This window comes from Girardinichthys multiradiatus, chromosome 1 (assembly GCF_021462225.1).
Source record: "Girardinichthys multiradiatus isolate DD_20200921_A chromosome 1, DD_fGirMul_XY1, whole genome shotgun sequence".
NCBI lineage: Eukaryota > Metazoa > Chordata > Actinopteri > Cyprinodontiformes > Goodeidae > Girardinichthys > Girardinichthys multiradiatus.
Window position 1 is genome coordinate 480,920 of NC_061794.1, and position 24,724 is coordinate 505,643.

Sequence of the window (24,724 nt, forward strand, 5' to 3'; positions counted from 1 at the left end):
TTATGCAGGTCATCTATTTATTTCATTTACATCTCATCCGTTTCCACTTGAAGACAAACATATTTGGTGATTTAAAATAAGTGAGTGGAGGGACAACATTGAAATGTCAGATATATTTTATTTTTATTTTTTATATTGCAAAAGACGTGAAAGCCAAAATTTCCATAAAAATGCAGGATGAAAATGAAGGTTGAAAGGGTGAAATCTTTTCACAAAAAAGGCACATTTTAACAAACAAGGTCAGTTTCGTGTGTCAATGTTTGTGTTTGATGATGCAGGCCCTCACCTCGGTTCTTCCAGAGTGGTTATCTTTTCATTCAGATACAGTTTTAAAAAAAACATACAGATAGTAGCTGCAGTGATGAAAAATCCAAACGTGTTATGTGCACCTGTCTATCTCGGCTGTGTTGGACATTAGCAGAGCAACAATGTACTGAAATAATCTTATCCTAAATTAACATCATAGAAAGACATTTATTTTTTTCTGCAGATAATCCAAAGAGATGACGATCACAGGCTGTAAAGCAATTTTTGACGAATTTCAGATTTTTTTTGTGGCTTAAATCAGCACACCAAACAACAAGGCATATAGGTTCCCTTTGTCAGAACATTGAGGTCCAAATCTTCAGTCTTTTTTTGCCAGCAGATTATCCAAGATGCACTCACACATGTACAGGCAGCGAGGCACGTGGAAGAAGCCTGAAGAAAAGAGGACACACAGATTATAGTGATATTATAAGTTATACAAATGGTTTTAACTGGTTTTATTAAAAAATATTTATTAACCAGTTTAGTTTAGCAGGGCTACACTGTGGCACACAACCGTGCATGGAACCTGCTGCACCTAAGGACAATTAAGGATGCTGTGGGAGCAGATAGAGAAGCCATGCATGCAGATGCAGAAGAAGCAAACTTTACACACAAAGTCTCGGTTGGAATTTGAACAACTGCACCACGGTGTAGCCTCCTTTGTTGTTCAGTCAAATAAATAGAAGTTCCTTATATCATCACCCTTCAGGCACCACTAATTTCTACTTTCAAGGGAGCTGTTATTTCGGAAGAACTGACTGGATTTTAATGGTGCAGTTTATTATTCAATGTGAGTTCTTGTCCACACAATAATGAAATCACCAGGCCAGTTAGTAAAGCCATATGGAAAGTGGGCACAGGCTGCTGTTCAAAGGTCTGAGTGTTGTAACTGTACTCTCATATTTAAAAGGTGTGGGACCCCTGAAATCACACACATTTATGCCTTTGACATTTTAATAACAAAATGAGACTTTATAAATGGTGTTTGATTCTGAAGTCACAATTATGAATTAACCAGCTTTTAACAAAAATGTTTATACGAATGTGCATTTCCTACTGACCATAAAATAGTGTAGAAACTTGGTGCAACATAAAGCTGTTTGGGTAGAAAGTTATTAAGAATAAAAGTTTGGAAAGAAAAATTGATTTTCTACCACTCAGGGTACACAGCAAATTCATCAGTGTTAAAATGCTGGTGTTAGGCTTTTTCAGAGTGAAGTGTTGATGTATTAGTGTTGATTTTGGTAGTATCAACTCTCCACTAATGAAACATAAGAGTGTTGGTGTCAAATCACGGAGTTGACGGTATTTAACACTAATGAGTGACACTTTGAACATCCAGGTACTTGGACAGCAGCCATTTTCTCACACTCACATGGCGCATGAGAAGGAGAGACTGGTGAGTAAAATTTCACAAATTAGTCATCGTGCCATTGCTACTTTTATTAAGATGTGTTTACGCTGACTCGTTTCTAAATTTGGGGACAGATTAAAATGTATTGGCATTTATAACAAGTTTTCGTCGCCATGTTTTGCTAACTTTAAGCAGACCTGCCCAAACGTTAGCGTTTATTTCATGTCATGTTAAGACATTGTGGGTTAATGTTAAAGTAAATTCCTCTCTAAAATATAGTTATGAACAATTTAGGTTAAGTAGCCAATTAATTTTAACTGTTTTTTCTAAACGTCCTCGGTCGTGTATCAGGTGTTAGGGGTTAGGGTTAATATTTAACACTGTAAGAGTTTATTAGACAACACTGTCACAGTGTTAATCATTTTAAGTCATCCTGTAGTGTTAATATTTAACACTGTAAGAGTTTGTTAAGCAACACTGCCTAGTGTTAATAATTGTAACTAAATAAAAAGTGTTAATTTAACACTTTGCCAGTGGTTCCCATATAAACCCTGGGAAAGTGTTCATTTTAACTCTGAGGGTGTTAAATTTACGATTTCAGATTTGCTGTGAAGCTGCGTTTTGGATTAGCTGTTACATTCATTCCATTTAAAAAAAAAACACCTCTGGTTAAAGCATTGCTTTATTTGGATAAATATTTCTTCTGAGTTCGGCTGCTGTGCAGCTATAAGGAACCTTGTAGTCTCTTTCTTAATCTTGGACAGCTGTTAGGACATAACCATAGCAACAAAGTGTTTGTGGGAGCAGCTGATTAACATCTTAAAAGCTCAAATAATATCTGAACTTCAGTCCCAAATCCCAGATGAGTTAAAAATGGGTATTCATGGAAGAAGAGCAGGAGCAAAGAGGAGAGGGCAAAGAACGAAGTTCAAGGTTTCTCTTCAATCAATAATAATGGGCAAAGTACAGTCTTTGGCAGACAAAATATATCATATGCTCTTTTCTGAAACAGCACTATAAACAGTATACACATGGTTACCTTTAAAAGGTCCTCCTTTGAAATCCAAAGCTACCTTCCCTTCCTGTGTCAGATAGCCAAACCATTCACCATTCTGAGGGTCAGGAAACTGCACACAGACACAAACACCCATTACACGATGCTGACTGTGGATGGAAATTCACCACATTGGCTTTCTATGTTTGATTTACAAAATCAAAGTTTCAAAAAAGGTTCACAGGGTGCATGTAAAAAATCCAACTGATTCATGTTTTGAAGATAAGCCATAGAGGTTTCCACAAATGTGGAATTTAAAGGATTTGTTTTTTTTTTTTTTCGTTAGATGACCCCACATACGTGGTCATGAATAAAAACGGTGCTCAGTCAGCTTAGCATAGAGACTCAAAGTAATGTTTTAAGTCTAAGCAGTTAAGAACGTTGCTGAGATGTTTTGTCTAAGAAAATCCAAATCCACTAATGATTATAGTGCTCATTGTTGCTTTTTCTACAGACGTTTGGGTAAAATTAAGCATCAGTAACAGTTATACCAATATGTAGTATCATCAGTATAAGCCTCAAGATGTGAAGAGCAGGTTACATTTTTCTGGATGCAGCTCATCATAAAATTTTTGTGGAATATAATCATTCAAGCTAACATAGGATGAAGTCTATAGTTTTACTTAAGACTGTGGTATAAAGATAAATACGGCACGTTTTGTATAATTGCAAGAATCATCAGGACATTTTCTATAGCCAGGATTGAATTGGAAAGAAATATGATTAGATTGAATTGACAGTATATTTTTGGTTTTTAGGTGTCTTGAAGCAACAATAAATAAACTAAACCGAATCGAAAAACTAAGAAAGAAATTTTACTTCAGACTATCACAATAAAAGTAGGAACAATATTTAAACTTATCTGTAGTGAAGAGTTGATAATCATATATCTAAATGTCTTGTTTATCAATCAGAATTATTTCCTCAGGTCAGCAAAAACAACCGTTTATCTGATGCCTACCGTTACATTTGTTATTTTCCAGTTGAACCTCATGGTGGTGTTGTTGTCTCTCAGTTGTATTGCCAAGCTGGCAGGTTTCATGTTTGTCGACATCTAAATACATATCTTTCAGTGTGGATTTGTTTTTCTGTTATTAAAAAAAATACTCAGCTTTTGTGCAAGAATTTAGGATAGGCATCTAGCTTAGAATCATGAGCTCCTATTAAGAATTGGTCAAACGGTTCTTTTTTCTGAACAATGTGCCAAATTATAAAATATGACCAGTAAAACTTCCTCTAACAATAAAGGGCAAACAAAGTCTCAAACAATGAGAAATTGAGTTTATTCCATCTTTAGTCAATTCCCTCAGAGAAATGTTTTCCATATCCCAGAGTGTTTCCAAACTTCTCCTTACATGTTTTATCCCACATGGTTTCAAACTAACAAAAGAAAAGTAAATCTAATGAGGGAGTCTTTTTCAGTTTCTACAACCTCTAACTTACTGCTCTAAATATCACAAGACTAATGCAGTCCAAATCTACAGCTGATGGAAATGTTTTACAATAATCAACCTGCAAAAGAACACTGGGGTTAAGCTGCTGATTTTAGACAGTCCTACCTCAATAAATTCATAGAAGTGTATATTAGTACTGAGAAGACTTTATAATAAACTGTTTCATTTTGTGTTTTAATGTATTTGTTGGTTTTTGTAAGTTTTTGTTGGGTTAGATTCACCAGTTGTTTCGTCTTGTTTCGTTAACTCAGTCAAGGTTACAATTTTAGCCTCTGCTAACAGTCATAATCTTGTCATCATGTTATTATGAGAGCAACAAGAATTGCACATAAAAAAATATAATAAATAAAAAAACATCGAAATAAAATCTAATCTAGAGTTTCTTTAAAGTTGAAAAGGTTTTGTGGGCCGTGTTTATCTCAAAGTATAATGCACCTTTGTCAAAATACTATGTGCTTTTAAAGACAATTAAAGGGTTCTTTAGATCTGATGGCTTAGAATTAGAAATAATAAAAAAAAAAGAAAAGAAAAAGGATTTCTACTGTGGCTTCTTAGTCTGCAAAGTCAACTCACATGGCTAAAGGTGTACTCATAGACCTTGAAGAATTTCTCCAGCAGTTCAGGCTTCTTGGTCTGACTATAGGCCAAGAGAAAGGCAACAAGAGCCTCGCTGTGAGGCCACCACAACTTCATGCTCCACTCCAGCTGCTCACACAAACAAAAAGTCCAATCCGGTGCCTTTTAGGAACATTAATCATTATATGAAATGCAAAGCGAAGCGTAGCAGCTTGTGTATACAGACCTGAGTGGGGCAGTGACCATCCACGTCCAGAAAGTAGAACAGGCCACCATGGTCTGTATCCCAGCCCGTCTCATAAGGAAGCTCCACAAACTTTTCAATGGCAGTTCTCTGGATCTTCTTGTTATCATTTTCTGCTGCATACTGCAGCAGGAACCAGCCTGCTTCCAGGGCATGTCCTGAATCAGCAGGGGACAGCAAACACCAGTGGAAAATGTTGAACAAGCAGCTAGGAACCGGAAAGCTTGTGCTTCCACATTCACTGACACAGAGTGTTACCTGGGTTCTGCAGCCGGCCCAGACAACCAGGCAGCTCTGCTCCGGATGCTGACACATTTTCTAAGATTGCTGTGCCATCTCTCTGTGCCAGATAAAAGAGGAGAAGATTTACACACACAATTAATGGCCTAACGGTTTTAACCATATTCTAATCTAGAAATGATATCAAACTGCAGCTTCAAGTTTCTGATCAGACATAAAAAAATAACACTATTATGTGCAACGGTCTTATGTGATCCCTAAATTCTTTTCCAAGCGGCCAGTGCACCAACAAACTACAAAGCTTTCTGAAGGCTTTCCAAGTTCCCTTTGACTGTAGTTGCTTTCCCCCACTTTCAGGCAAGTCCTTCTACGGAACCATTTTCAGATCTCATCATAAAGACATCCTGTGTCATGCCATTGCTCAGCAGGGTAAAAGTGATATTATAAGATATTATATATGATATGATATTATAGATTTCATATCTTTCTCATCGTATTTGTTTGTTCTCTATGTGCCAATTATCTATAAATAAAAAATCAAGCAAATTCTTTAAAAAAAGACAAGTGGTTTAAGACCTTTGTTCAGAAACATAAAAAGAAACTCCTGGTTTACCAGCACCTTGAGAGAAATTCAGCCCTAAAAATTATGAAGTTTTGTCCTTGGAGATGACTTTGCTTCTACTTGGCACTGTATAAATGAGATGAACCAAATGAATCTATCCAATCTAAGAACTCTGACAATCACAGAGAGGACTGCACATAACTCACAAGATATCAAATCTATGATACAACATCTTTTACTGGAACTGTCTCAAAGGGAATTTAAGCACAACAGATAACTGATTCTGTGTTGCAATGTAATATATCAAGAATGCAGGAGTCAATGGAGTATCTCTCTTAAGCATTTAAAAGGGTACTTTACTTTTACTCTGCTGAACTTTGGATCGGAGGACTTCTCTGCAAGCTGCTTCGAACAAGAAACCTCTGAATTATAGCCAGCTATAGCCAGACTGTTCAGTGCATCTCATGTGAGTTGTTGTTATTATTATTAATAATAATGATCCAAAATTAGTCAGTCAGTCATTTTCTACCGCTTATTCCATAGTGGGTCACGGGGAAGCTGGTGCATATCTCCAGCAGTCTACGGGCAAGAGGTGGGGTTCACCCTAGACAGATCGCCAGTCTATCGCGGGGAAACACACAAACAACACAAGCACACACTCATTCATACACCTAAGGGCAATTTAGAGAAACCAATTAACCTAACAGGCATGTCTTTGGACTGTGGGAGGAAGCCAGAGTACCTGGAGAGAACCCACGCATGCACAGGGAGAACATGCAAACTCCATGCAGAAAGACCCCCGACCGGGAGTTGAACCAAAGACCTTCTTGCTGCAAGGCAACTTTGCTACCAAGTGCACCACCGTGCAGCCCCTGATCCAAAATTATTATTATTACAATAACATAAATTACACATCAAACAGCAAAGAGGGTTCCGGAAACCTGAGGTTCCCAAAACAGACACCCTCCTCTCCGTGATCATGTCTTGAGATCCCTGGAGGAGTCCAACACGCACTGGGAACAGGCTCGACTTTGAGCCGAGAATGCAGACACAGATCTTGCTCTGGTCATACAAGAATTGGATAGCCCTTAAAAGTCACCCAGATAGACCACACTCACCCAGCACCTCCCACAAAATACCTCAGGGGACACAGTCTTCTCCTTCTTCAGCCCACCCAGCTTCCACCACCACTGGTTCCCACCACAACAGCCACTAATAACTTTTAGGCCACAGCTCTTTCAGGCCACAGATGAAATCTGAAATCTGTAATAGAGGTCCAGAATATGGTCTATTTGGATTTCATGTGCCTAACCGGACATGAAAGAAATTCTCCCAGAGGTGTGAATTGAAGATCATTTGGATTGGTTCCTCCACCTAGCATTCCTAGTTCACCCTCACCACCCGTTTGTTTTTGCCTGATCTATGCAGCAGCCTCCCACTACTGGATCCAACTCACTATCAGGTGGTGATCAGTTGACAGCACTCCCTCTTTCTTCACCCGAGGGTCCGCTCGGGTTCAGATCAGGGAGGCTACTCTTACCGTCATTGCCCAGACCGATGTTGTAGTATCCCATGAGCGCCACTGAATCCACAGATGGCATCCCTTCCAAGACTCCATCCAGAGACTAAAAGAATGCCACTGCTGTTCAGTGTATAACAGTCAAAACCTTCCCTCTTGCATCCTGAAGTTGCATAGAGGCGACGCTTTCACTCACAGGAGAAAACTCCAAAATTGAGAATCTCAGCCGAGGACTTGTAAGTATCCCAACCACCTCCCAATGGCTCTCTCCCAGGGCAATATTCCTTCAGAGTAGGAGCGAGTCCAGCCCCTTTCCAGTAGTTGGTTTTCAGAGCCCAAGCTGTGTGTAGAGGTGAGTCCAGCTATGTCTAGCTTGTACCACTCAACCTCACACAACTCCAGCTCCTTATTCACCAGTGAGTTGATATTGTATGTCCCTAAAACCAGATTATGCCACCAGGAATTAAAGCAGCATAGCTCTTGCCTCTTGCCTGCCTGGCATAGCAACCTAACTCAACATTCCTGTCTGCAGGTGGTGAGCCCACATTCAATTCAATGAAAAATACTTTATTAATCCCAAAGGAAAATTAAATCATACTATTCAACTCATATTTTCAAAGTTTCTTCAAAGAGTTGCTGTAGATGCTTATGGCTGTGGCCATTAAGGAGAGGTCTGTCTTACACCAAATCTCAATGAAGACACTCTATTGTATGAGAGTCGGATGAAGAGGAGGCTTGACCATAAGTTCTACATTTTAATATTGCACAATGATCTCCAGAGGTTCCACAGGAGTCCCCAGAACAGACCCAGCGTACTTTATTAGCTTGTTGAGCTTTTTTAAATCACTTGCTCTGGTACTGCTACCCCAACAGATGACAGCAGAAGAGATTATTCTATTGACAATGGCCCTTTAGAAGACATTAAGCATCTTGCTGCAAAGACTTACTTCCTCAAGAAGTACAGTCTGCTCTGTCCCTTCTTTTGGATGGCTTCACTGTTGCATCTCCACCCCAGTCTGTTCTCGAGGTGAACACCGAGGTATTTATACTCCTCCCCCACCTCCACCCATACTCCCATGATAGAAATACTGTTTGACCTATTCCTGTTTCTTCTGAAATCTACAGTCATCTCCTTTGTTTTATTGACATTCTGGATGAGATGATCATTTCCACACGTTGCCACAAAGCGGTCCACCACCTTCCTGTACTCAGCTTCTTCTCCATCTCTGATCCACCCCACGACTGCAGAATCATCTTAGTATTTCTGCAGATGACAGGAGTCTGTCTGGTCCAGGACGTCTGAGGCGTACAGAGTGACCAGGTAGTTAGCAGCATAGGAGTATCACGCTCACTATTCCATTACAGACACACAACACTTCAGTCTCACAAACTGTGGTCTCTTTGTCAGATAGTCTTTGATCCAGGAGATTGTTGAGGCCTCCACCTCATTAAAAACAAATCAGGCTGAATTCTGTTGAATGCACTGGAGAAACCAAATAACATTATCCTCACGATGTTACCTGGTTTGTCCAGATGACAGTGAGTTTGTTGAAGAAGGTGTAAGTTGGGATCTTTAGCTCCAACTTCACAACCGCAGAGGATCCTGATAGTTGCTTGTTTGCTTACTCACTTGGGCCAACAGGAATCTCTCTAGAACACATATGTCAAAGTCAAGGCCCACAAGCCGGAGTCGGCCCGCGAATCAATTATCTATGGCCCCCTGGATGATATTTAATTACTATTAGAACCGGCCGGCAGGCCACAGCCTCCCACTGGCGTTTTGCACGCACCAACACTACATTCCCCACAATGCAATGGTAGTCCGCGAAGTCACTGTAGCGCACACAAGCGGCTTCATTGTTCATCAGCAATCACAGCAGAGATCAACTTTCAGGTACCCCCCTCCTCAAACATGGCTAAACGTAAGGTGGACGCTGAGAACAGGGGGTTTCAAGCCAGGTGGGAGGCAGAGTACATGTTCACGGAGGCAAAAGGCAAACCTGTGTGTCTTCTGTGTAGAAAGTTTGGCTGTAATGAAAGAATATAATGCAATATAAAGTTTATAATGCACACACTTTTATTTATGTATTCAACTTGATATTAAGAAACATACTTTGTTTTTCAAACCAATTACATTTTTTGCTGTTTGCTTGTTGAAAATGTTTCCCCTTGAGGTTACTGACAGAGCCATAACAAAATATTGCTTTATTCATTTAATTATTAAATAATGTACTCTGTGTTAGGTCTTGGTTCAATAGGCTATGTGCAATCATTTCAATATGTTTTAATAAACATTGAACCAGTCTGGCCCTTGGCTTGTAGCAAATTTGATTTTTTGGCCCTCGGTGTATTTGACTTTGACATCCCTGCTCTAGAACCTTCATTATGTGGGACATCAGGACAAGAGGTCTATAGTCATTGAGGACTGATGGATGAGTTTTATTTGGTAATAGAACAAGGCAGGAGGTCTCCAACAACTCTGGAACGTTTTCTGGGCCAGACTAAGGTTGAAGAGGTGCCGCAGAGACCCACAGAGGTGCTCTGCACAGGCCTTTAGGACTCTAAAGCTGACATGATCTGGACCTGCAGCCTTATTCTGTTGAGTCTCTCCAGCTGCCTTTTCGCCTGAATCTAATTTGGTGAAAGTCAAACCTGTAGAAGCAGACGGTTCCAGGGCTGAGGTGGAAGATAAAACATTTGAGGTTTGACAGAAAAGCTGTGGGTCAAAGGAGGGTGGAATGTCTGTTTGGCTGTGAGCAGGAGAGGAGGATGCTGAGCTTGTTTCTGAACTGAACCTATTAAAGAATGTGTTTAGTTCATTGGCTCTGTCCAGATATCCATCGGTCTGATCATCCTTCTGCTTGAAGCCTGTGATGTTCTTCATCCCTGACCACACATCTCTGATATTGTTTTGCTGGAGCTGCTCTCCAGCTTCTTGTACACCTCCTTGCTGTCTCCTGTCTTGACTTTATGTTTGCTTCTGTAAACTCTGCAATAATTCCCTGAAGGCTCTTTTTTCTTGTTTAGCAGTGCCTTCAGGTCACTGGTGATCCAGGGTTTGTTATTGAAAAAGTATCTAACCGTTTTGGTTGGGATGGTGTTATCCACACAGAGATTTATATAGTTGGTCGTACACTCAGTCATGACTGCAGTGTAAATATATATATATGTATATATACCAGAAACATATATATACCAGACTTAGCCTAGATGTCTATTGACCATTTAGACATGGTTTAGACATTTTTATCATCTAAACAATGTTGGGCACACACCTGGATGTGTTGTTGAATCTGACTCACACACCAGCTTCCCAGTTCTGCGTACTTCCTCCCCATCTCCAGTCGGCCTTCAGACACCTGTTGGACCAGACACAGCAGCATCATAGGAACTGCCATGCTGTTAGTGGGAACATCTCCTAGAAGTTGGGGCCGTCCCAGGCCTGACGAGTCCTCTCGAACACAGTAGACCAGCTGCTCCATCATCTGTTCAGCTTCCATCTAAAACACACCACAGCAGAGGACTGTTAGAAAGACTGTGTGATAATGTTCAGGAATGTGACACTAAAAAAATTGTTTACTCAGATACTAAATCGAATTCACTGATGTGTACATCTATAACACTGGTGGATCTGCAGTTAATCCCTAAATCATTTATACCCCTGGCAGATTTACATTTAAAACTATTTTCATTCAACCAAGAAGTTTATCTATGTTTGGAAATAGGCCTGTAAGGGCCATATGAGGGAAATTAGTAAGACACCAGAAACTGAAACTAGTACATTAAAATGTAATGCTTTCATACAAGGTCTCTTTTAGGTAGGGAGAGTTAAAATATCACATAACTATCGTATTCCTCTTTGAATTGGCTTTGTAAAGTGCCTTGAGACGACATGTGTTGTCACTATATAAATAAACTGAATTGAATTGAATTCCCCGAAGCACCACACCTGCCTCCCTTTGAATCATACATATAAACTACACTCACAGCTAGTTTTGTTGATAAAATATTGATGAGGAAACAACCTTTCATTTCTTGTTCTTCAGAAATTCTTTCTGTTCTTATCCAAGAGATTGGATATTGACTTAAAATTGTCAGGCATACAGTTGGTTACTGCGTTTAACCTCAAACAGAGAAAGCTGAGATATAAATGAATTTAAAAACATCTGTCATTATTAATCCAGATGGACAGAGATTTATTCATACCTGCATTTCCTTGTCACCAGTAACTCTGCTCAGTTCATCCATGGCCATTATGTAGAAACACTCACTGAATATAGTCCTCTGAACTTTGACGGCTTTACCATCTCTTGTTAAACAGAAGGCACATTTCCACTGATTTCCACTGACGGACACACGAGCAAACTTTCTGAGGAATGCTCCCCCTAAGAAGCAAACAGATCAATGTGGCATTAAAACAGATGTTAAAATAGATGGGCAGGTTAGTTTGGGAAAGAAAGGTTTTAGAATAAAATAGCCAATACAGACCGAATCCTGGCTTTTCTTCATAGAGTTTGCCTATTTTTTTGTGCATGTGTGGGTTCTCTCTGGGTTCTCTGGGTTCCTCCCACACTCCAAAAATATACATGTTTAAATAATGGCCAACTCTAGATTCCCCTTAGGTCTGAGTGTGTGAACATGGTTGTCTGTCTCTGTGTTGCCCTCTGATGGACAAGTGACCTGTCCAGGATCTACCTCAACGTTTGCCCAATGACCACTGGATTTAGACACCATCCCTACAAGGATTAAGTAGGTATAGAAAATTAATTAAGGTATGGATTTGAACAGGATTGAACTGAACAACACTGAAATAGAATATAATTGTATGTGACAGTATTAAATAAATTAAACAGAGTGTTAAAGAGAATTGAATTGAAGGCTGTACTGAACTGAATAGGGTGATAACAGTAATGTGTTCAAGTGTGATAAACTGAAGCAAATAACAATTAGTAGGACTGTTCTGGACTGTAAGTAACTGGATTTTATTTGAACCTTTTAACCTTATGTGCACAGTCCCCTGAGATAACTTTAGTTAGCAAATGTTGCTGTTATAACATTAAATCCAGTTGGTTTAATACAATCTAATGAACTATTATGGATACAGCCATAATGCTCTAGAAATGCATTGTATACAACTGTTAACAAAACTAAGCAATTTCAGTAAAATGTAAAATAAAGGCACTAAATTCAAACTCCCTACTTGGCTGGTAAGTAGTAGGGTCATCATAGAGTCACACTGTTGTCATATATGGTATAAATCATTTGGTGATCTCTTATTGAAATAAATTAGACCCTTGCTGATAAGAATTTGACTGGCTGGCAACATAACATTTTTGATCAAACAAAAGCTTAAACCATTTGTAAAATACTTCATTCCACTTTAATGTTCAGCTTGGAACACCATCCGCTTTTTGGCATTGGAAATAGCAAATTGCAATTAAGGTGTTGATCTGTCAGTATTTCATTTAATCGATGTCTGTTAAGGAATATCTTGCTGAATATTTCCTTACTTCTTGACTGTTGACAGATGTACAGTGTGTTTCACCATTACGTACCCTATCCTAATGTTCTGCCGGTAGCAAAGTTACTACTGAAAGTGCTTTTAAAGCCTCAGAATTAACATCGCAGTAAGAATCAGAGCTTCTGTCCAACTGCAACAACATGCAACTTGACTGTTTCTCAGTGATGATCAGCACAGCACCAACAACAGAGCAAACATATTATTAATCGCCAAAGTCTTCAAACAAACTATTACCATCTGTGGCAGAAATCTGACTGTGAATGTGTAAAAGTTCAGAGATGAAGGGTAAAGAATCTACAGCTGCAACTCAACAACATTTAAAATCCAGCATGTTAAAATAAAAACCCAGAGTACAGGTCATTAATTAGTCAATACCTCGTCATCATGCTGTGGCTCAAGTTTTTGGAGTCATCTGACTTAGTGAGAGTTTTACCAACCATTCATATTTCTGGCATTCAAACGCTGGAATCAATTTTATGGAATATGGATAAACCATTTTCCTCCCTTTAGAGCTGTAAGTGTTTCCTGTATTTTTCTTTTTTAATATCTTCAGAATGATAATTAGGAATACATTTTAGGAGCCAAAATCCTATTTTCTTTCTGTCAAACTGTATTTTTCAGATTTAGAAAAAGAAATGGGAACAAATTGTGACTTTCTGACAGACTGCTGCTAAAGTGTCTAAAAATCCCATTTATTTTTGTTTGTTTTGCTTCACTGTCTGTTATGCATGAAGACAGCTCTGTTTCGTCTCTTTTGTTTAAGAACCCTTTCCTTTCTTTTTATGAATGAATGACTCAAAGGTCAGAGGCTCACCAAATGAATAAACATTCTTCAAAATATACTCAAACAGTGGGCTGAAAATTATTGAGCAGCCCAGTAAAACTTTGAAATACCTTGTGAAACTATGGAGAACTCCTGGATACAACAACTTTCAAAGAAGTAATGGACTGAAAGGGAAATGGAAATTACCTTTAAACAGTTCTGTAGATCCATTTAAAATAAAAAAAAACATTTAGTTTAACAAATGCCAAAAAAACTCACATCAGTAAGCAACTTATTCTGTTTTTTTTATGTTCACACTTTCTATTTATTTTGGGTCCTCTGGGGTGAAACTACTTAATCACAATCTGTGTATACACTCGCTAATTAAAACAGAATGTTCACATACTGCATCATAAAGAAGGTACAGATAAGTAGCTGCTCATATGGCTTCTGGTTCTGCTGCAGATGGTCTCATAAAAGGGCTTGCTTAGTCTCCACTGCCACCACATGCTTGTCTAACACCAGGAATTACTGCAAAGTCAATGACTTGATGCTTCCTTATATATTAACGTTTACTAACTTTCATTAAATGATCATCTGACTGTTTAGTCTTGGACTAAATTGGACTGCGATGAACTGAATGCGAATCTTCCTATATATTTTGATTGTAATGGAATAGACTGGAATGATTCTAACCAAATCTTGTAAAGTGTTTTCAGTCGCCATTCAATGTGAATTGGTGCTAAACAAATAAACGGAATTTAAAACTAAAATGAAAAGCCTAATATACTTCATAACAGAATCGTGCAGTTTTGTTCCACTATGATATTTCCTGCATATAATATGTTCTGAGAGAGGAGAACATATGCTTATCCATTGTTGAAATGACAGCTTGGGCAAGGAAAAAGTCCAGTTCTAGTCAATAATTGGCTGAGGCACATGACAGATAATTGTTTACAATCTGACTGTAAAACCCTACTTGTCTCTGTCTGCAGGAGGTTATCAAAAAGCAGTCCAGGAAAAAACAAAAGCCCCTGCACTAATGTGAGTAACAGAAGCTATACTGCAATAACCTTACCACAAAACGGCAGAAGGAGCATTCATAAATCCAGAGGTCTGTATGGGTCTCCTGTCCTGTACCACCTAGTCTGTGTTTTATTCTTTCTTTGTGTTCTATTATCAGAACACACTGTTGGAGCATATTGCAATTGAAAATATGTAATGAGTCTTAAATATTAAAGTATTTTGCCACATTGATTCAGAATGCATAAAAGGTTTGTCATCATTTGTGAAAATGACCAGACACAGACAACCTGTCCAGACTTGGATGGGTTCTGCAGAAACCCAAACATGGTGGTAGACGCATAGCTGCCTTAAACTCACCAGCCTTTGCTGCTTCCAGGATTTCAGGCCTGCGGAAACGATCCATGCTTCGATAGAGACGGCAATACATCCATACCTGAAAAAAATCTCAAATGCTCAGTGTGGAAGAGATTTCACACAGAGAGGATAACATTTTTATACAGTCATTGCAATGACAGACCTGTCTTCCCTGCAGCCACACATACTTCAGCTCATCATAAACATTACCATCCTTCCCAATGCAAGTGAAGAAGCCACTGAAACAGGACAAAAAGACGTTTGTCACATACACAGACTAGATGCACCATTACTACCAGCAACACAGATGTGTAATTACAGTACCCGTGCACTGTGTCGTGGGAGTATTTTAGCCAGAATTCCACAACACTGTCCAGCTGCGCCCGGATGTGCTGACGGGACTCTTCCAGCTTCACAACAGACATGCTTCCTTTCAAACAGCATGACAAGAGTGATTGACAATCAGAAAAAAACATATTATGACCTTAAGGCAGCTGCAATTGTCTTTTATGCTTCGTTCCATGCTTTCATTACATTATTAAGAACTTAGGTGTGAGAAGGCTGACTTATAATTATTACAAGAACATCAGACTTTTTTGAGAGAGTTTGACACAAATAAAGAAATGAATATTCTTTTTATCAAATTTAATACACTTCTGCTTTCTAAGATTTTATTTTTTCCATGTTGTTTTAAGCCACCTGTCTCTGACCAAGGACAGAATAGACCGTTACGTATGGGATCCTTTTTCTGTCTGAATGACTGTCAGACTGAATTAGCTCAGCCAACAAAACATTCATCTGAACATGTCCAGGTAATAAATAGGACTGAAAATGAGTGTACAATTAGTTTGATTTGTGTAAAATTCAACCAACAGACTAGCTAGTTTTGGCTGAATAAGGTCAATTCCAGTTAGCTGCTAGCTGCAACACTAGCTATTCCTCTTGCAACTGTGTTGTTACATTTTCTCAAATGTTTAAGGATAAATAGCCATGATTCATAGTTCAGAGGTGACAAAGCCAAAAGCAGGACTATAACAATGTAGGCAGTTCTTAATGTTAGCTTACTTTAACTGTTTGCATGTATTTTTGGGCTTACTGTGCTGCTGAATCACCCAAAAATAACCAAGTTTCAATAATCTACTTGTTGATTTGGATGTTGTGTTCCTTCTTTATCAATCCATCCACATTGTTCAATGCAAAAACACCACTAGCAACAAAACAGTCCCTCAGGATGATGCTACCTCCACCAAGCTTGACTGTTGCTTTGCCATCTCTCAGTCCATGGAGATTTAATACTTCTTCACTCTTGACAGTGACACTGGTGTTCCAACATCTTTTAGTTATTGATATGCTTGAGCCTTGATGGTTTTTAGATTGTTTCTAAACGTCTTAAACAATTTGAGTTAGATGGATAAAACCTGGACAAAATAAGGTGTTCCAAAAACACAGGGATAGAAAATAAGCATTAACCACCTGGAATGTCTGTACTACAACCCTTCTGAAAATCTATGGATTTTGTTTAAATCCAGGTGTATGCAATGAAACAATTCAATGCAAAAATTGATGGCTAAACAGAATGTGACAGACAGACAGACAGACACAGACAGACAGACACAGACAGACAGACAGACAGACAGACAGACAACATTATTAAAGATAGATTTGGGCTCAGCGTACAAAAGCAATTTGGACAATGTTACTTTCTCTACTTTGTGGGAGTATGGGGGACAGTTTGGTGTGGAAGAACTACCCTCAACCCAATAAAACAGCTATGGCTTGAATTCCAGCAGGGACTAGACCATCATATCCAACATCAGTGTCTGACCTTACAAATGCATTTCTGGAGGAACCTTGTGAACGTTTTCAGAGACAAGCTGAAGCTGTTGTAGCCAACTCTATATTAAACCCTATAAATTATGTATGATCATGTTTACACACACACACACACACACACACACACACACACACACACAGACGCACAAGAACAATTTGGATGAAAGCTTTGTAACCTAAAAACTGCTGACATGTTAGTACAGATTTTGCTGAACACAGGTCCTGCCTGCATCTGTATGTTCATTTTGTTTTTTTGGACAATAAAGTCAATTATGTTCAGCAAATTTGTTTTAATTTATTTATTACAACGCCCTAAAAAGTGAGGTGCTCAGAGAGAGCATTATTAGATTCTTTATTTATTTTCTTATTTCATTTTGAATATAACATTTAGATTTGAAACTGATTTTTTGAACTTTCAAGCCTAATCCGATACCTGATTAGTGATTAAATCAAGTCAAGTTTATTTATATAGCGCTTTTCTGCAACAAGGCACTCAAGGCGCTGATTATTCTGCCGTTAAAACTAAATAAAAAGCTATGCTATCCATTCAGTTTATCAGTTCGCTCCAGCAGCACCAAAAGACAGAGGTTAAAGGACAGATTTTACCTGTAGATCCAGCAGCAGGTCTTAGACTGTCCGCCTGTCAGCTCTGCGGCTTCTGTTTGTCACGTGACACAACAGGAAGAGAAAATAACAACCAATCAGAGATGTCTGGATCCAGCTGATTCAGCGAGTCCTTGAACTGGAAAATAACGAATAACCTTTTTTTTACTGAGCTCATGAGTTGAGATGGTCCCAGTTTTCAGTTTATTAAAATTAACAGATATAAAATAAGTTGGACATCAGAGCGACTCCAAAGCGCCCTCTGCCTAAAATAAGCGGTCTGTTTTAGGCACTATGGAAGACTATAACGAGCCCTAATACATTTGAATGAATGCTTTTAGAATATGTGACTGCCTGTATTTTTATCAGTGGTAAATAAAGTACATTTATGTATAATGGAGAATACAGAAAGCCACATCAAAAATGTTTATTCAAGCCTAAATATGTTTACTTTAAGGTATATTGATAATTTAGACTTTATTGATCTCACAATGGAGAAATTGTGAGGCGCCAGGGGAGCATTCAGGGGTCTTGTTCAGGGACCCAGAGCGGAAGGCTGTGGGATTCGAACCAGGGTACTTGTGGCCTCTCTGGGATACAAATGGTCTGATCTCACCATGACTATGCCTTAAAATGACTCCTGTCCATAAACAACAGATACATCTAAAAAAGGAATGAAAACTTAAACTGTGAATCCTGCAATGAACCAAAAACAAAAAAGAAAATTTAAACCATATGAAAAAAACTTCTCAGGTTATTTAAAACTGATCGTTCCAAATAAAACAATAACATCTGATCAAACAAAATTATAATTTGCTTATTAATTCTATCTGTGTTAAGGTCAATGTAAATTTGAGGAATTTCACAGATATAGCCTACACTCTGACATGTTGTACTCAGTGTAAACACAGATTGTGCAGCAGGGTACCTCCCTTGCACTTAAATGTGCCTTTGGGTATCAAAGCAGCAACATAGTGTTCAGTCATGTGGTGACTCATATGGTAGGCCAAGTTAGATCAAACTTTAGTATGTTGTTTTAATCCTTATTTTCCTGTAAGGTCAGTCTGACCAACCAACAAGCAGCATCATACAGACCTGTATCTGTAATGCAGATCATCTATAGACTGAAAGAAAAGCTATTGTAACTTTTTTAAATAGTACTGCATATCAGTGTTACTACCTGTTGTCAGTGCTTTGGAGTAATCTTTAGGGTTCACCTAGTAGTGGTACCATTATCAACCCGTGGTTGTAATCTGTCTAACACTGATTCTGATGCAACAGAAGAATATCCTTTCTTACATGTTCTCTTCTTGAGTGTTGAAATAGATTCTTTTAGCACATCTCTGAGAAGGAGTTGAGACATGTCAGTAAAGACAACTTCACTTATTCACAGACATTAAGCTGCCTGCCATCCTTATAGTAAGCGTTTTCCCGGATTTAAACAGCACTGAAAATTGCGACACAATGGCAGGCACATTTCAGGGGAACTGTCTGTGTGGCGTTCTCAGTGCAGGAATGTTTGTGGCAGGTAAGCGCTGAAACAATCAAGCAAAGAAACGGAGCAACATGATGTACTGACAAGGAATTCCAACCTTGTGTTTAGGATGTGCCTTCCTCCTTATAGCAGCCTTTCCAGTGGGTCAGATTGCTCTGGGTAAGTGAGACACTATTTGTTTTGTAAATTTTACAGACACAAGACGGCTTTGTTTTTATTTTAAACGGCTGCTACTTCTTAATAGTTACTGTTTGTGCTGCTCTGAATGCTTTATTTTTTTTAATAAATCAACAGTTAATGCTGAGAGGCATGTTTTGTTTGACTAAAGCAAGCAATATGTGCACACAATTTGTTATTCTTCAAGAAAATCATACCCCTGGTGTTACACCTATACACCAGCCACGTTTTTGTATCTAAGTTTCTAATTTCAAGTGAAATTGGATATGACAACAGGAAATGACATCATATACAGGTATGCTTAAGTGGACATTATCGAGATTTCTGAGTTTTTATTGTAACAATGAAAGACATAAATATGACAGTTTTCACTATTTTCATAATTTTGCTCAATGACAACAAATAAATTACGTCTGTGTACATGAAAAAGAAGAATTTTTCTTCTTACGGATTATCAACGTTGCTGTCAAACATAAGGCGTGGAACACAAGGCATTACAAAAGTTCTGTCAAATGAGAAACATTTACAGGTATATGTAGCAACAGCTCATACCTCCTGGTTTAAGAAGAGTAGAAATGTCAATTTTTAGGACAAGAAGGCTGAACTCTTTCGATCCCCCCTTACACCACAGAAATATGTCATCACACACATTTTGACACTGATTTGAATGATTTTTTGGACTTGAGTGAATGTAATGTGTTTTTGCTGCATAAATGACAATAGTCATCCCTCATAGTATGAGGGATTGCTGCAAAGTCAACACCAGTGACTGTCCACTGTCTCTACATGCTCATCCAGGAGGAGTGAATGCTGCAAGTCACTGACTGGATGCAATCTGCTGGGTTTCCTTAGATAGAAAAACTTTTTATCCAATTTGAATAAATAACTGAATCTGACTGAACTGTTCAATGGTTACGATTAATTGGAATGTATGAACCTGACTGTTGTGAAGAACCTTGAGACGACATGTGTTGTGAATTGGTGCTATATAAATAAAACTGAATTGAATTGAATTGAATAGTCTAGAAAGAGATTTAACTGTAAATTTATTTTAAACTTACTTTGCGTTAAATTCACTTTGGGGGAATTACTCCTTATGACATCATTTCCAACATCTGTCTTGAGCTCAAACACGAATCATAAATGCCTCCAAAATGTCCTCTAGTTATTCAGATGCTACAGATAAAAGTAAGAGGAGAAACTTAGTGTTCAGAAATCACCAGATGGTGACAGAATGACATGCTGCAAGTACATTAGTTAACAGACTACAACTGTTTGAAGCTTTTGCTTCACTGAATTGACTTTAACGTTCAGTATGTGTTTATGAATCGTGAACATGATGTGTGTGGGAAGTTTGTAAAACCTTTCATTTGTTGACAGTTTTTCCATAAAATCCTTCCGAGGTTCCAGACATTTTTGCATTCTTTATAAGATTTCTTGATCAAACGTTTAACCTTTGTTCTTTATCATTAGCTGCTTTATAGCAGTATGATTTTGCCAGCTAAAAACTATAATGAAATATTCTTTACATCCTATACACAGTGTCACAGCCTTAAATACTATAAGTAACTGCTGGTTATAGTTTATGATGAAACCTAACATGGCTTTTTATAAACAGGTGCAGTTTACATACATGAGTGTCCAGTAGGACCAGTTATCCCAGTTTATATGATAGTATTTGGGATCTTGGCCCTGCTGATGATGGTCATGTTCACGCTGCTGAAGTTCCTCTCTCCAGCAGCACAGAATCACAACATCTGGATTATCTGTATCATCATCCTGCTCTTCTTGTTTTTCGTCTGTCTTCTATTCGGTTAGTCCCAGCTGTGATCTCATGAATACAATTCTGTTATTTTATTTAGTTTGTTAAGCAGTTATTTGCTGTCAAAAAGAGGTTCTTTTTTTAGATGGACATTAAATCCATTACATGTTTGTCTACCCCTAGGCAGTTACCACATTTATTCCATATATCCACCCAAGTATAACAAGAACACCACAGGCTCAAACAGCTCCACCAGGAAGATCTATGCCGTTACTTCACCCGACAGCCTGATCTCAGAGAACCAGAGCCTTCAGAGCTCCAACCACAGCCAGATCTTCTGGGGGATGATTCAAACTGGGGCCCTCAAAAACATGAGCAGAAGGACAAACAGAGACCTGAAAAACACCCAACAACTACATAAAGTTGTAGCTGTGCTGCTATATTGCAACAGAACTATGTACCTGTTTGCTTTTTGGACCACCACGCTGGTACACGTGCTAGTGGGAAACACACTGCTGCTCATCATTTGTCTGTATGGTTTCATGAAATGCATGGATGTGTTTGTACGACATCTCACGGCCTGAACCGACTGTTGAAAGACAGATAAAGTCATTACTCTGTTGAAGTTATGTAGAAGAATGAAACAAGCAGACTGATAACTGTCCCGTATGGAGCACTGAAACCGTAAATCAATACTGGTACATTATCTCTCTCTAGGATATTAAAAGTATTTGTGTTTTATCTTTCTGTGTCTAGTGCTGTTCAATTATCTTGGCTCATAGTTTATTCTTTCTTCCCTTTTTGTCTCATACAGGCTCCAGAGTTGGATTTCCCAGTATTTTAGTTTTGCTGTGTTTAACATTTTAGATCTGCTTCCAGATTTCCAGTCTTTGCTATGCCATTAGGTATTAGAAGCTTCTACGTGTACAGCTGCTAGGTCCTTTGCAACACTTCTGTTGTGACTTGAACTTTTGTTCTTTGGAGTTCTTAATTTGAAGGATTTAAACACAAACAGTATGTTGCTTCACTTAAAGCGCACGATTTCAACATACTATGAAAACCAATGAGAGAACTTCCTCTCACTAAATAGAGAACAGAGAAAAGCACTGGTGACAAACAGGATTTCCCTGCTTTGGAAAGGAAAATCAGAACAAGTTACAAGAAATAATTGTTATATTTGCTTTTGTTAATGTACTGCTATTTCAATGTAAATACACGTATTGTATAAGAAAATAAATGACCACTGAAACTTTCCTTGATTGAAAAGGTGGTCACCAAGTCATTCATATACCCATTTAAACACAGACCTTGTTCCCAAAAAACACAGGTCTTGGAAAAAAAGCAACAAAAATTATCTCATTTTTTATGATATTTGTTAGAACTTACATATGTCATGTGCAATTATGGTTTGAATTTAAACAGCTGTCTCAGTGGGCGCAGTAGTCTTCTTGCAATCTGAAAGTTGTGGGTTTGATTCCAGCGTTCTTCCTGCCACCTATCAATGTGAGTCTGGGCAAGGCACTTAACATCAAGTTGCCTATCGGTCTGCTTGTCGGTGATTTGACTGGTTGTGTGAGTGCAATTGGGTAAATGTGGCTCTGGCATAAAGTGCTCTGATTGGTCGGTATGACTATATCAAATAGATTATATAAAAATAGTGCATTATCGTATAAACATCTTTAAATGAAGTAATGAATTAAATTCAGTTCTGTACAGTTTCATGTCAACCGCAACCACTCAAAGGGATCTGTGTAATGAAATAACATCTGTGTACACAGTTGAAACCAGTTATTTACAAACCCTGTATGAAAAGGGGCTGCACAGTTAGTTTGTATGTTCTCCCTGTTTGTGTGGGTTCTCACCGGGCGATTTATCCTTTTCCCAAAATCATGACTGGGTAATTGGTTATTCTATACTGTCCTTAGGTATGAGTGTGTCCTGTGTGTCTCTGTGTTGCCCTGTGATGGGCAACCAATCCAATTTTCATAGAATGTGTCGGGGTTCTGGAGACTACTCTCCCTTCTACCTGCTATTAACCCATTCAGTCACTAGGTGGACCCAAGGACCTTGGTGAGATGGGCACAGGTGTTTATCATCTGCAATCTTCTCCGGAGCTTCATAAGGAAGACGCAGCCTACACTTCTTTGCCTGAGTGTTAGCACACAGTGGTAACTAGTCTGCCCCTGAGATTTACTCTGCGTTTTGTCTCTCTTACGCTGAAGTTCTTTGTACTCACTTCTTGTGTGGTCCTCGTAGGTTTCCTGCGACCTTGCCTCCTGGTTCTGACAAGGAGATCAGCTCCGATCCAGTCTCCATTACCGTCCATACAAGCTCCTCGGACCAATATTGGCTGGCTGCCTTCTCAAGCTCCGGATCATCTAACACCTGCAAAACGAACCTGCCCATTCTCCACCGTGAGTCGAGCAGACCACCGCACACAGCTTCATTAACCGTTCCTAGTTGAAGGTTGGAAAGGAGAACGTGACTGAAACTTACCTCATCCATTCGGAACCTTCACCCGGAGAGATCCAACTTCCCCAGGCTTCTTACCATCCCCTCCTCTGGCTGCTTCTACCTCCTCGACCTGTGAGCAAACCATTCCTTTCACCAGAAGTCACCATCATTTATGAAAGAAACCATACTCACCACTCTCTCTTCTTATGCAGCTGATCCCTGCCGCTTTTCAAGTCCTGATCCGGGCGTCCTGTTCCGATACAAAAGGGCAATCTTAAGAACTTTTTTCAAGTCTCTTGAGTTTATCTGCATGTGGGTCAGAGCCGTTAACATTAAGATGACAGAAAGTTGAGTGGAAAGAAAAAGTGTGGTAGGAAATGGTGTACCAGCAGCAATAACCACAGCCTTGAGAGAATTTTTAAACAAAATCCATTCAAGAATTTGGGGGCGCTTCACAAGGAGTGGCCTGAGACTGGAGTCAGTGCATCAAGAGCCAGTACGCACAGGCAAATACTGGACATGAGCTACAAATGTCAAATTCCTTGTGTCTAGCCACTCCTGAATCATTGACAACCTCAGAAGCATCTTACCTGGGTAGAGAAGAAAAATAACTGGACTGTTGTTCACTAGTCTAAAGTCCTCTTGCCATTTTGAAATCAAGGCCCTAAAGTCTGGAGGAAGAGTGGAGAAGCCCAGAGTCCAAGTTGCTGTAAGCCTAGCATGAAGTTTCCACAGTCAGTAATGATTTGAGGTGCCATGTCATCTGCTGGTGTTGGTCCACTGTGTTTTCTGAAGTCCACAGTCAAGGCAGCCATTTAGATGAAAGGGTGTTATGGTGTGGTGATTGTAATGCCCACATCACAATGAGGGACTACTGTGCTGATGGGAATAGGTTGAAAATTAGGAGTTAATAGAATCTAAAAATTGTTTATGAATTAATTATGGTGACAGAACAAGATCAAAGATCAGGGGCCTTATGTAGAAAGCATATGCACAAAAACCTTGTGTGGCAATGTTTTATGCACAACTCGGCATGTACAAAAAAGAACGTTGCGTGGAAGTGTATGGAAATCCACACAAACTGTTGATCTGCCAAGATTATGATGAACAAGCAACTGCATCATCTACTTCCTCATCTGAGATACCTATCGGAATTCCCATCGTGACATACTCTACCGATGATGAGGATCCAACATCAACTTCAACAACCATGGTTGAAAATCAGACCTCGGGTCAGCCAAGAGGTATGTCAGTTCTGTGCGAAATCCCAGTGACCGTCTACCAGCATTCATCCCGTGAATTGAATGCTCCTAAGAAATCAACATACTACATCTGCAGGGTACAAAGACCCCCGTTCGACACTGCAAGAAGAATGGTCTTTGGAGCCATATGGCCTGGTTGGTAGCTGGGGTTATATTTTCATG

At 39.0% G+C, this 24,724-nt stretch overlaps 2 protein-coding genes across 3 annotated transcripts; one reads left to right on the forward strand and one right to left on the reverse strand.

Annotated features, from left to right (window-relative positions):
* Positions 1-98: 98 nt before the first annotated feature.
* On the reverse strand, positions 99-17,549 carry LOC124870103 (renin binding protein). 2 transcript variants are annotated; one of them, XM_047368642.1, is made up of 11 exons: positions 17,416-17,549; positions 15,301-15,406; positions 15,140-15,215; positions 14,980-15,055; positions 11,519-11,697; positions 10,588-10,812; positions 5,250-5,331; positions 4,974-5,149; positions 4,745-4,876; positions 2,703-2,790; positions 99-699 (listed from the first exon to the last, which is right to left on the reverse strand). In XM_047368642.1, exons 2-11 carry the CDS (start codon positions 15,399-15,401, stop codon positions 626-628), a joined length of 1,209 nt encoding a protein of 402 aa, XP_047224598.1. In that variant the 5' UTR covers positions 15,402-15,406; positions 17,416-17,549; the 3' UTR covers positions 99-625. The 2 variants fall into 2 exon arrangements, with proteins under 2 accessions (XP_047224598.1, XP_047224656.1); XM_047368700.1 differs by having other exon boundaries at positions 15,301-15,402; positions 17,416-17,446.
* A 1,216-nt stretch (positions 17,550-18,765) lies between these two features.
* Positions 18,766-21,587, forward strand: LOC124874518. The gene is made up of 4 exons (XM_047375909.1): positions 18,766-18,940; positions 19,016-19,066; positions 20,703-20,897; positions 21,030-21,587. The coding sequence occupies exons 1-4, from the start codon at positions 18,877-18,879 to the stop codon at positions 21,428-21,430; spliced, it is 711 nt and encodes a 236-aa protein (XP_047231865.1). The 5' UTR covers positions 18,766-18,876; the 3' UTR covers positions 21,431-21,587.
* Positions 21,588-24,724: the final 3,137 nt, after the last annotated feature.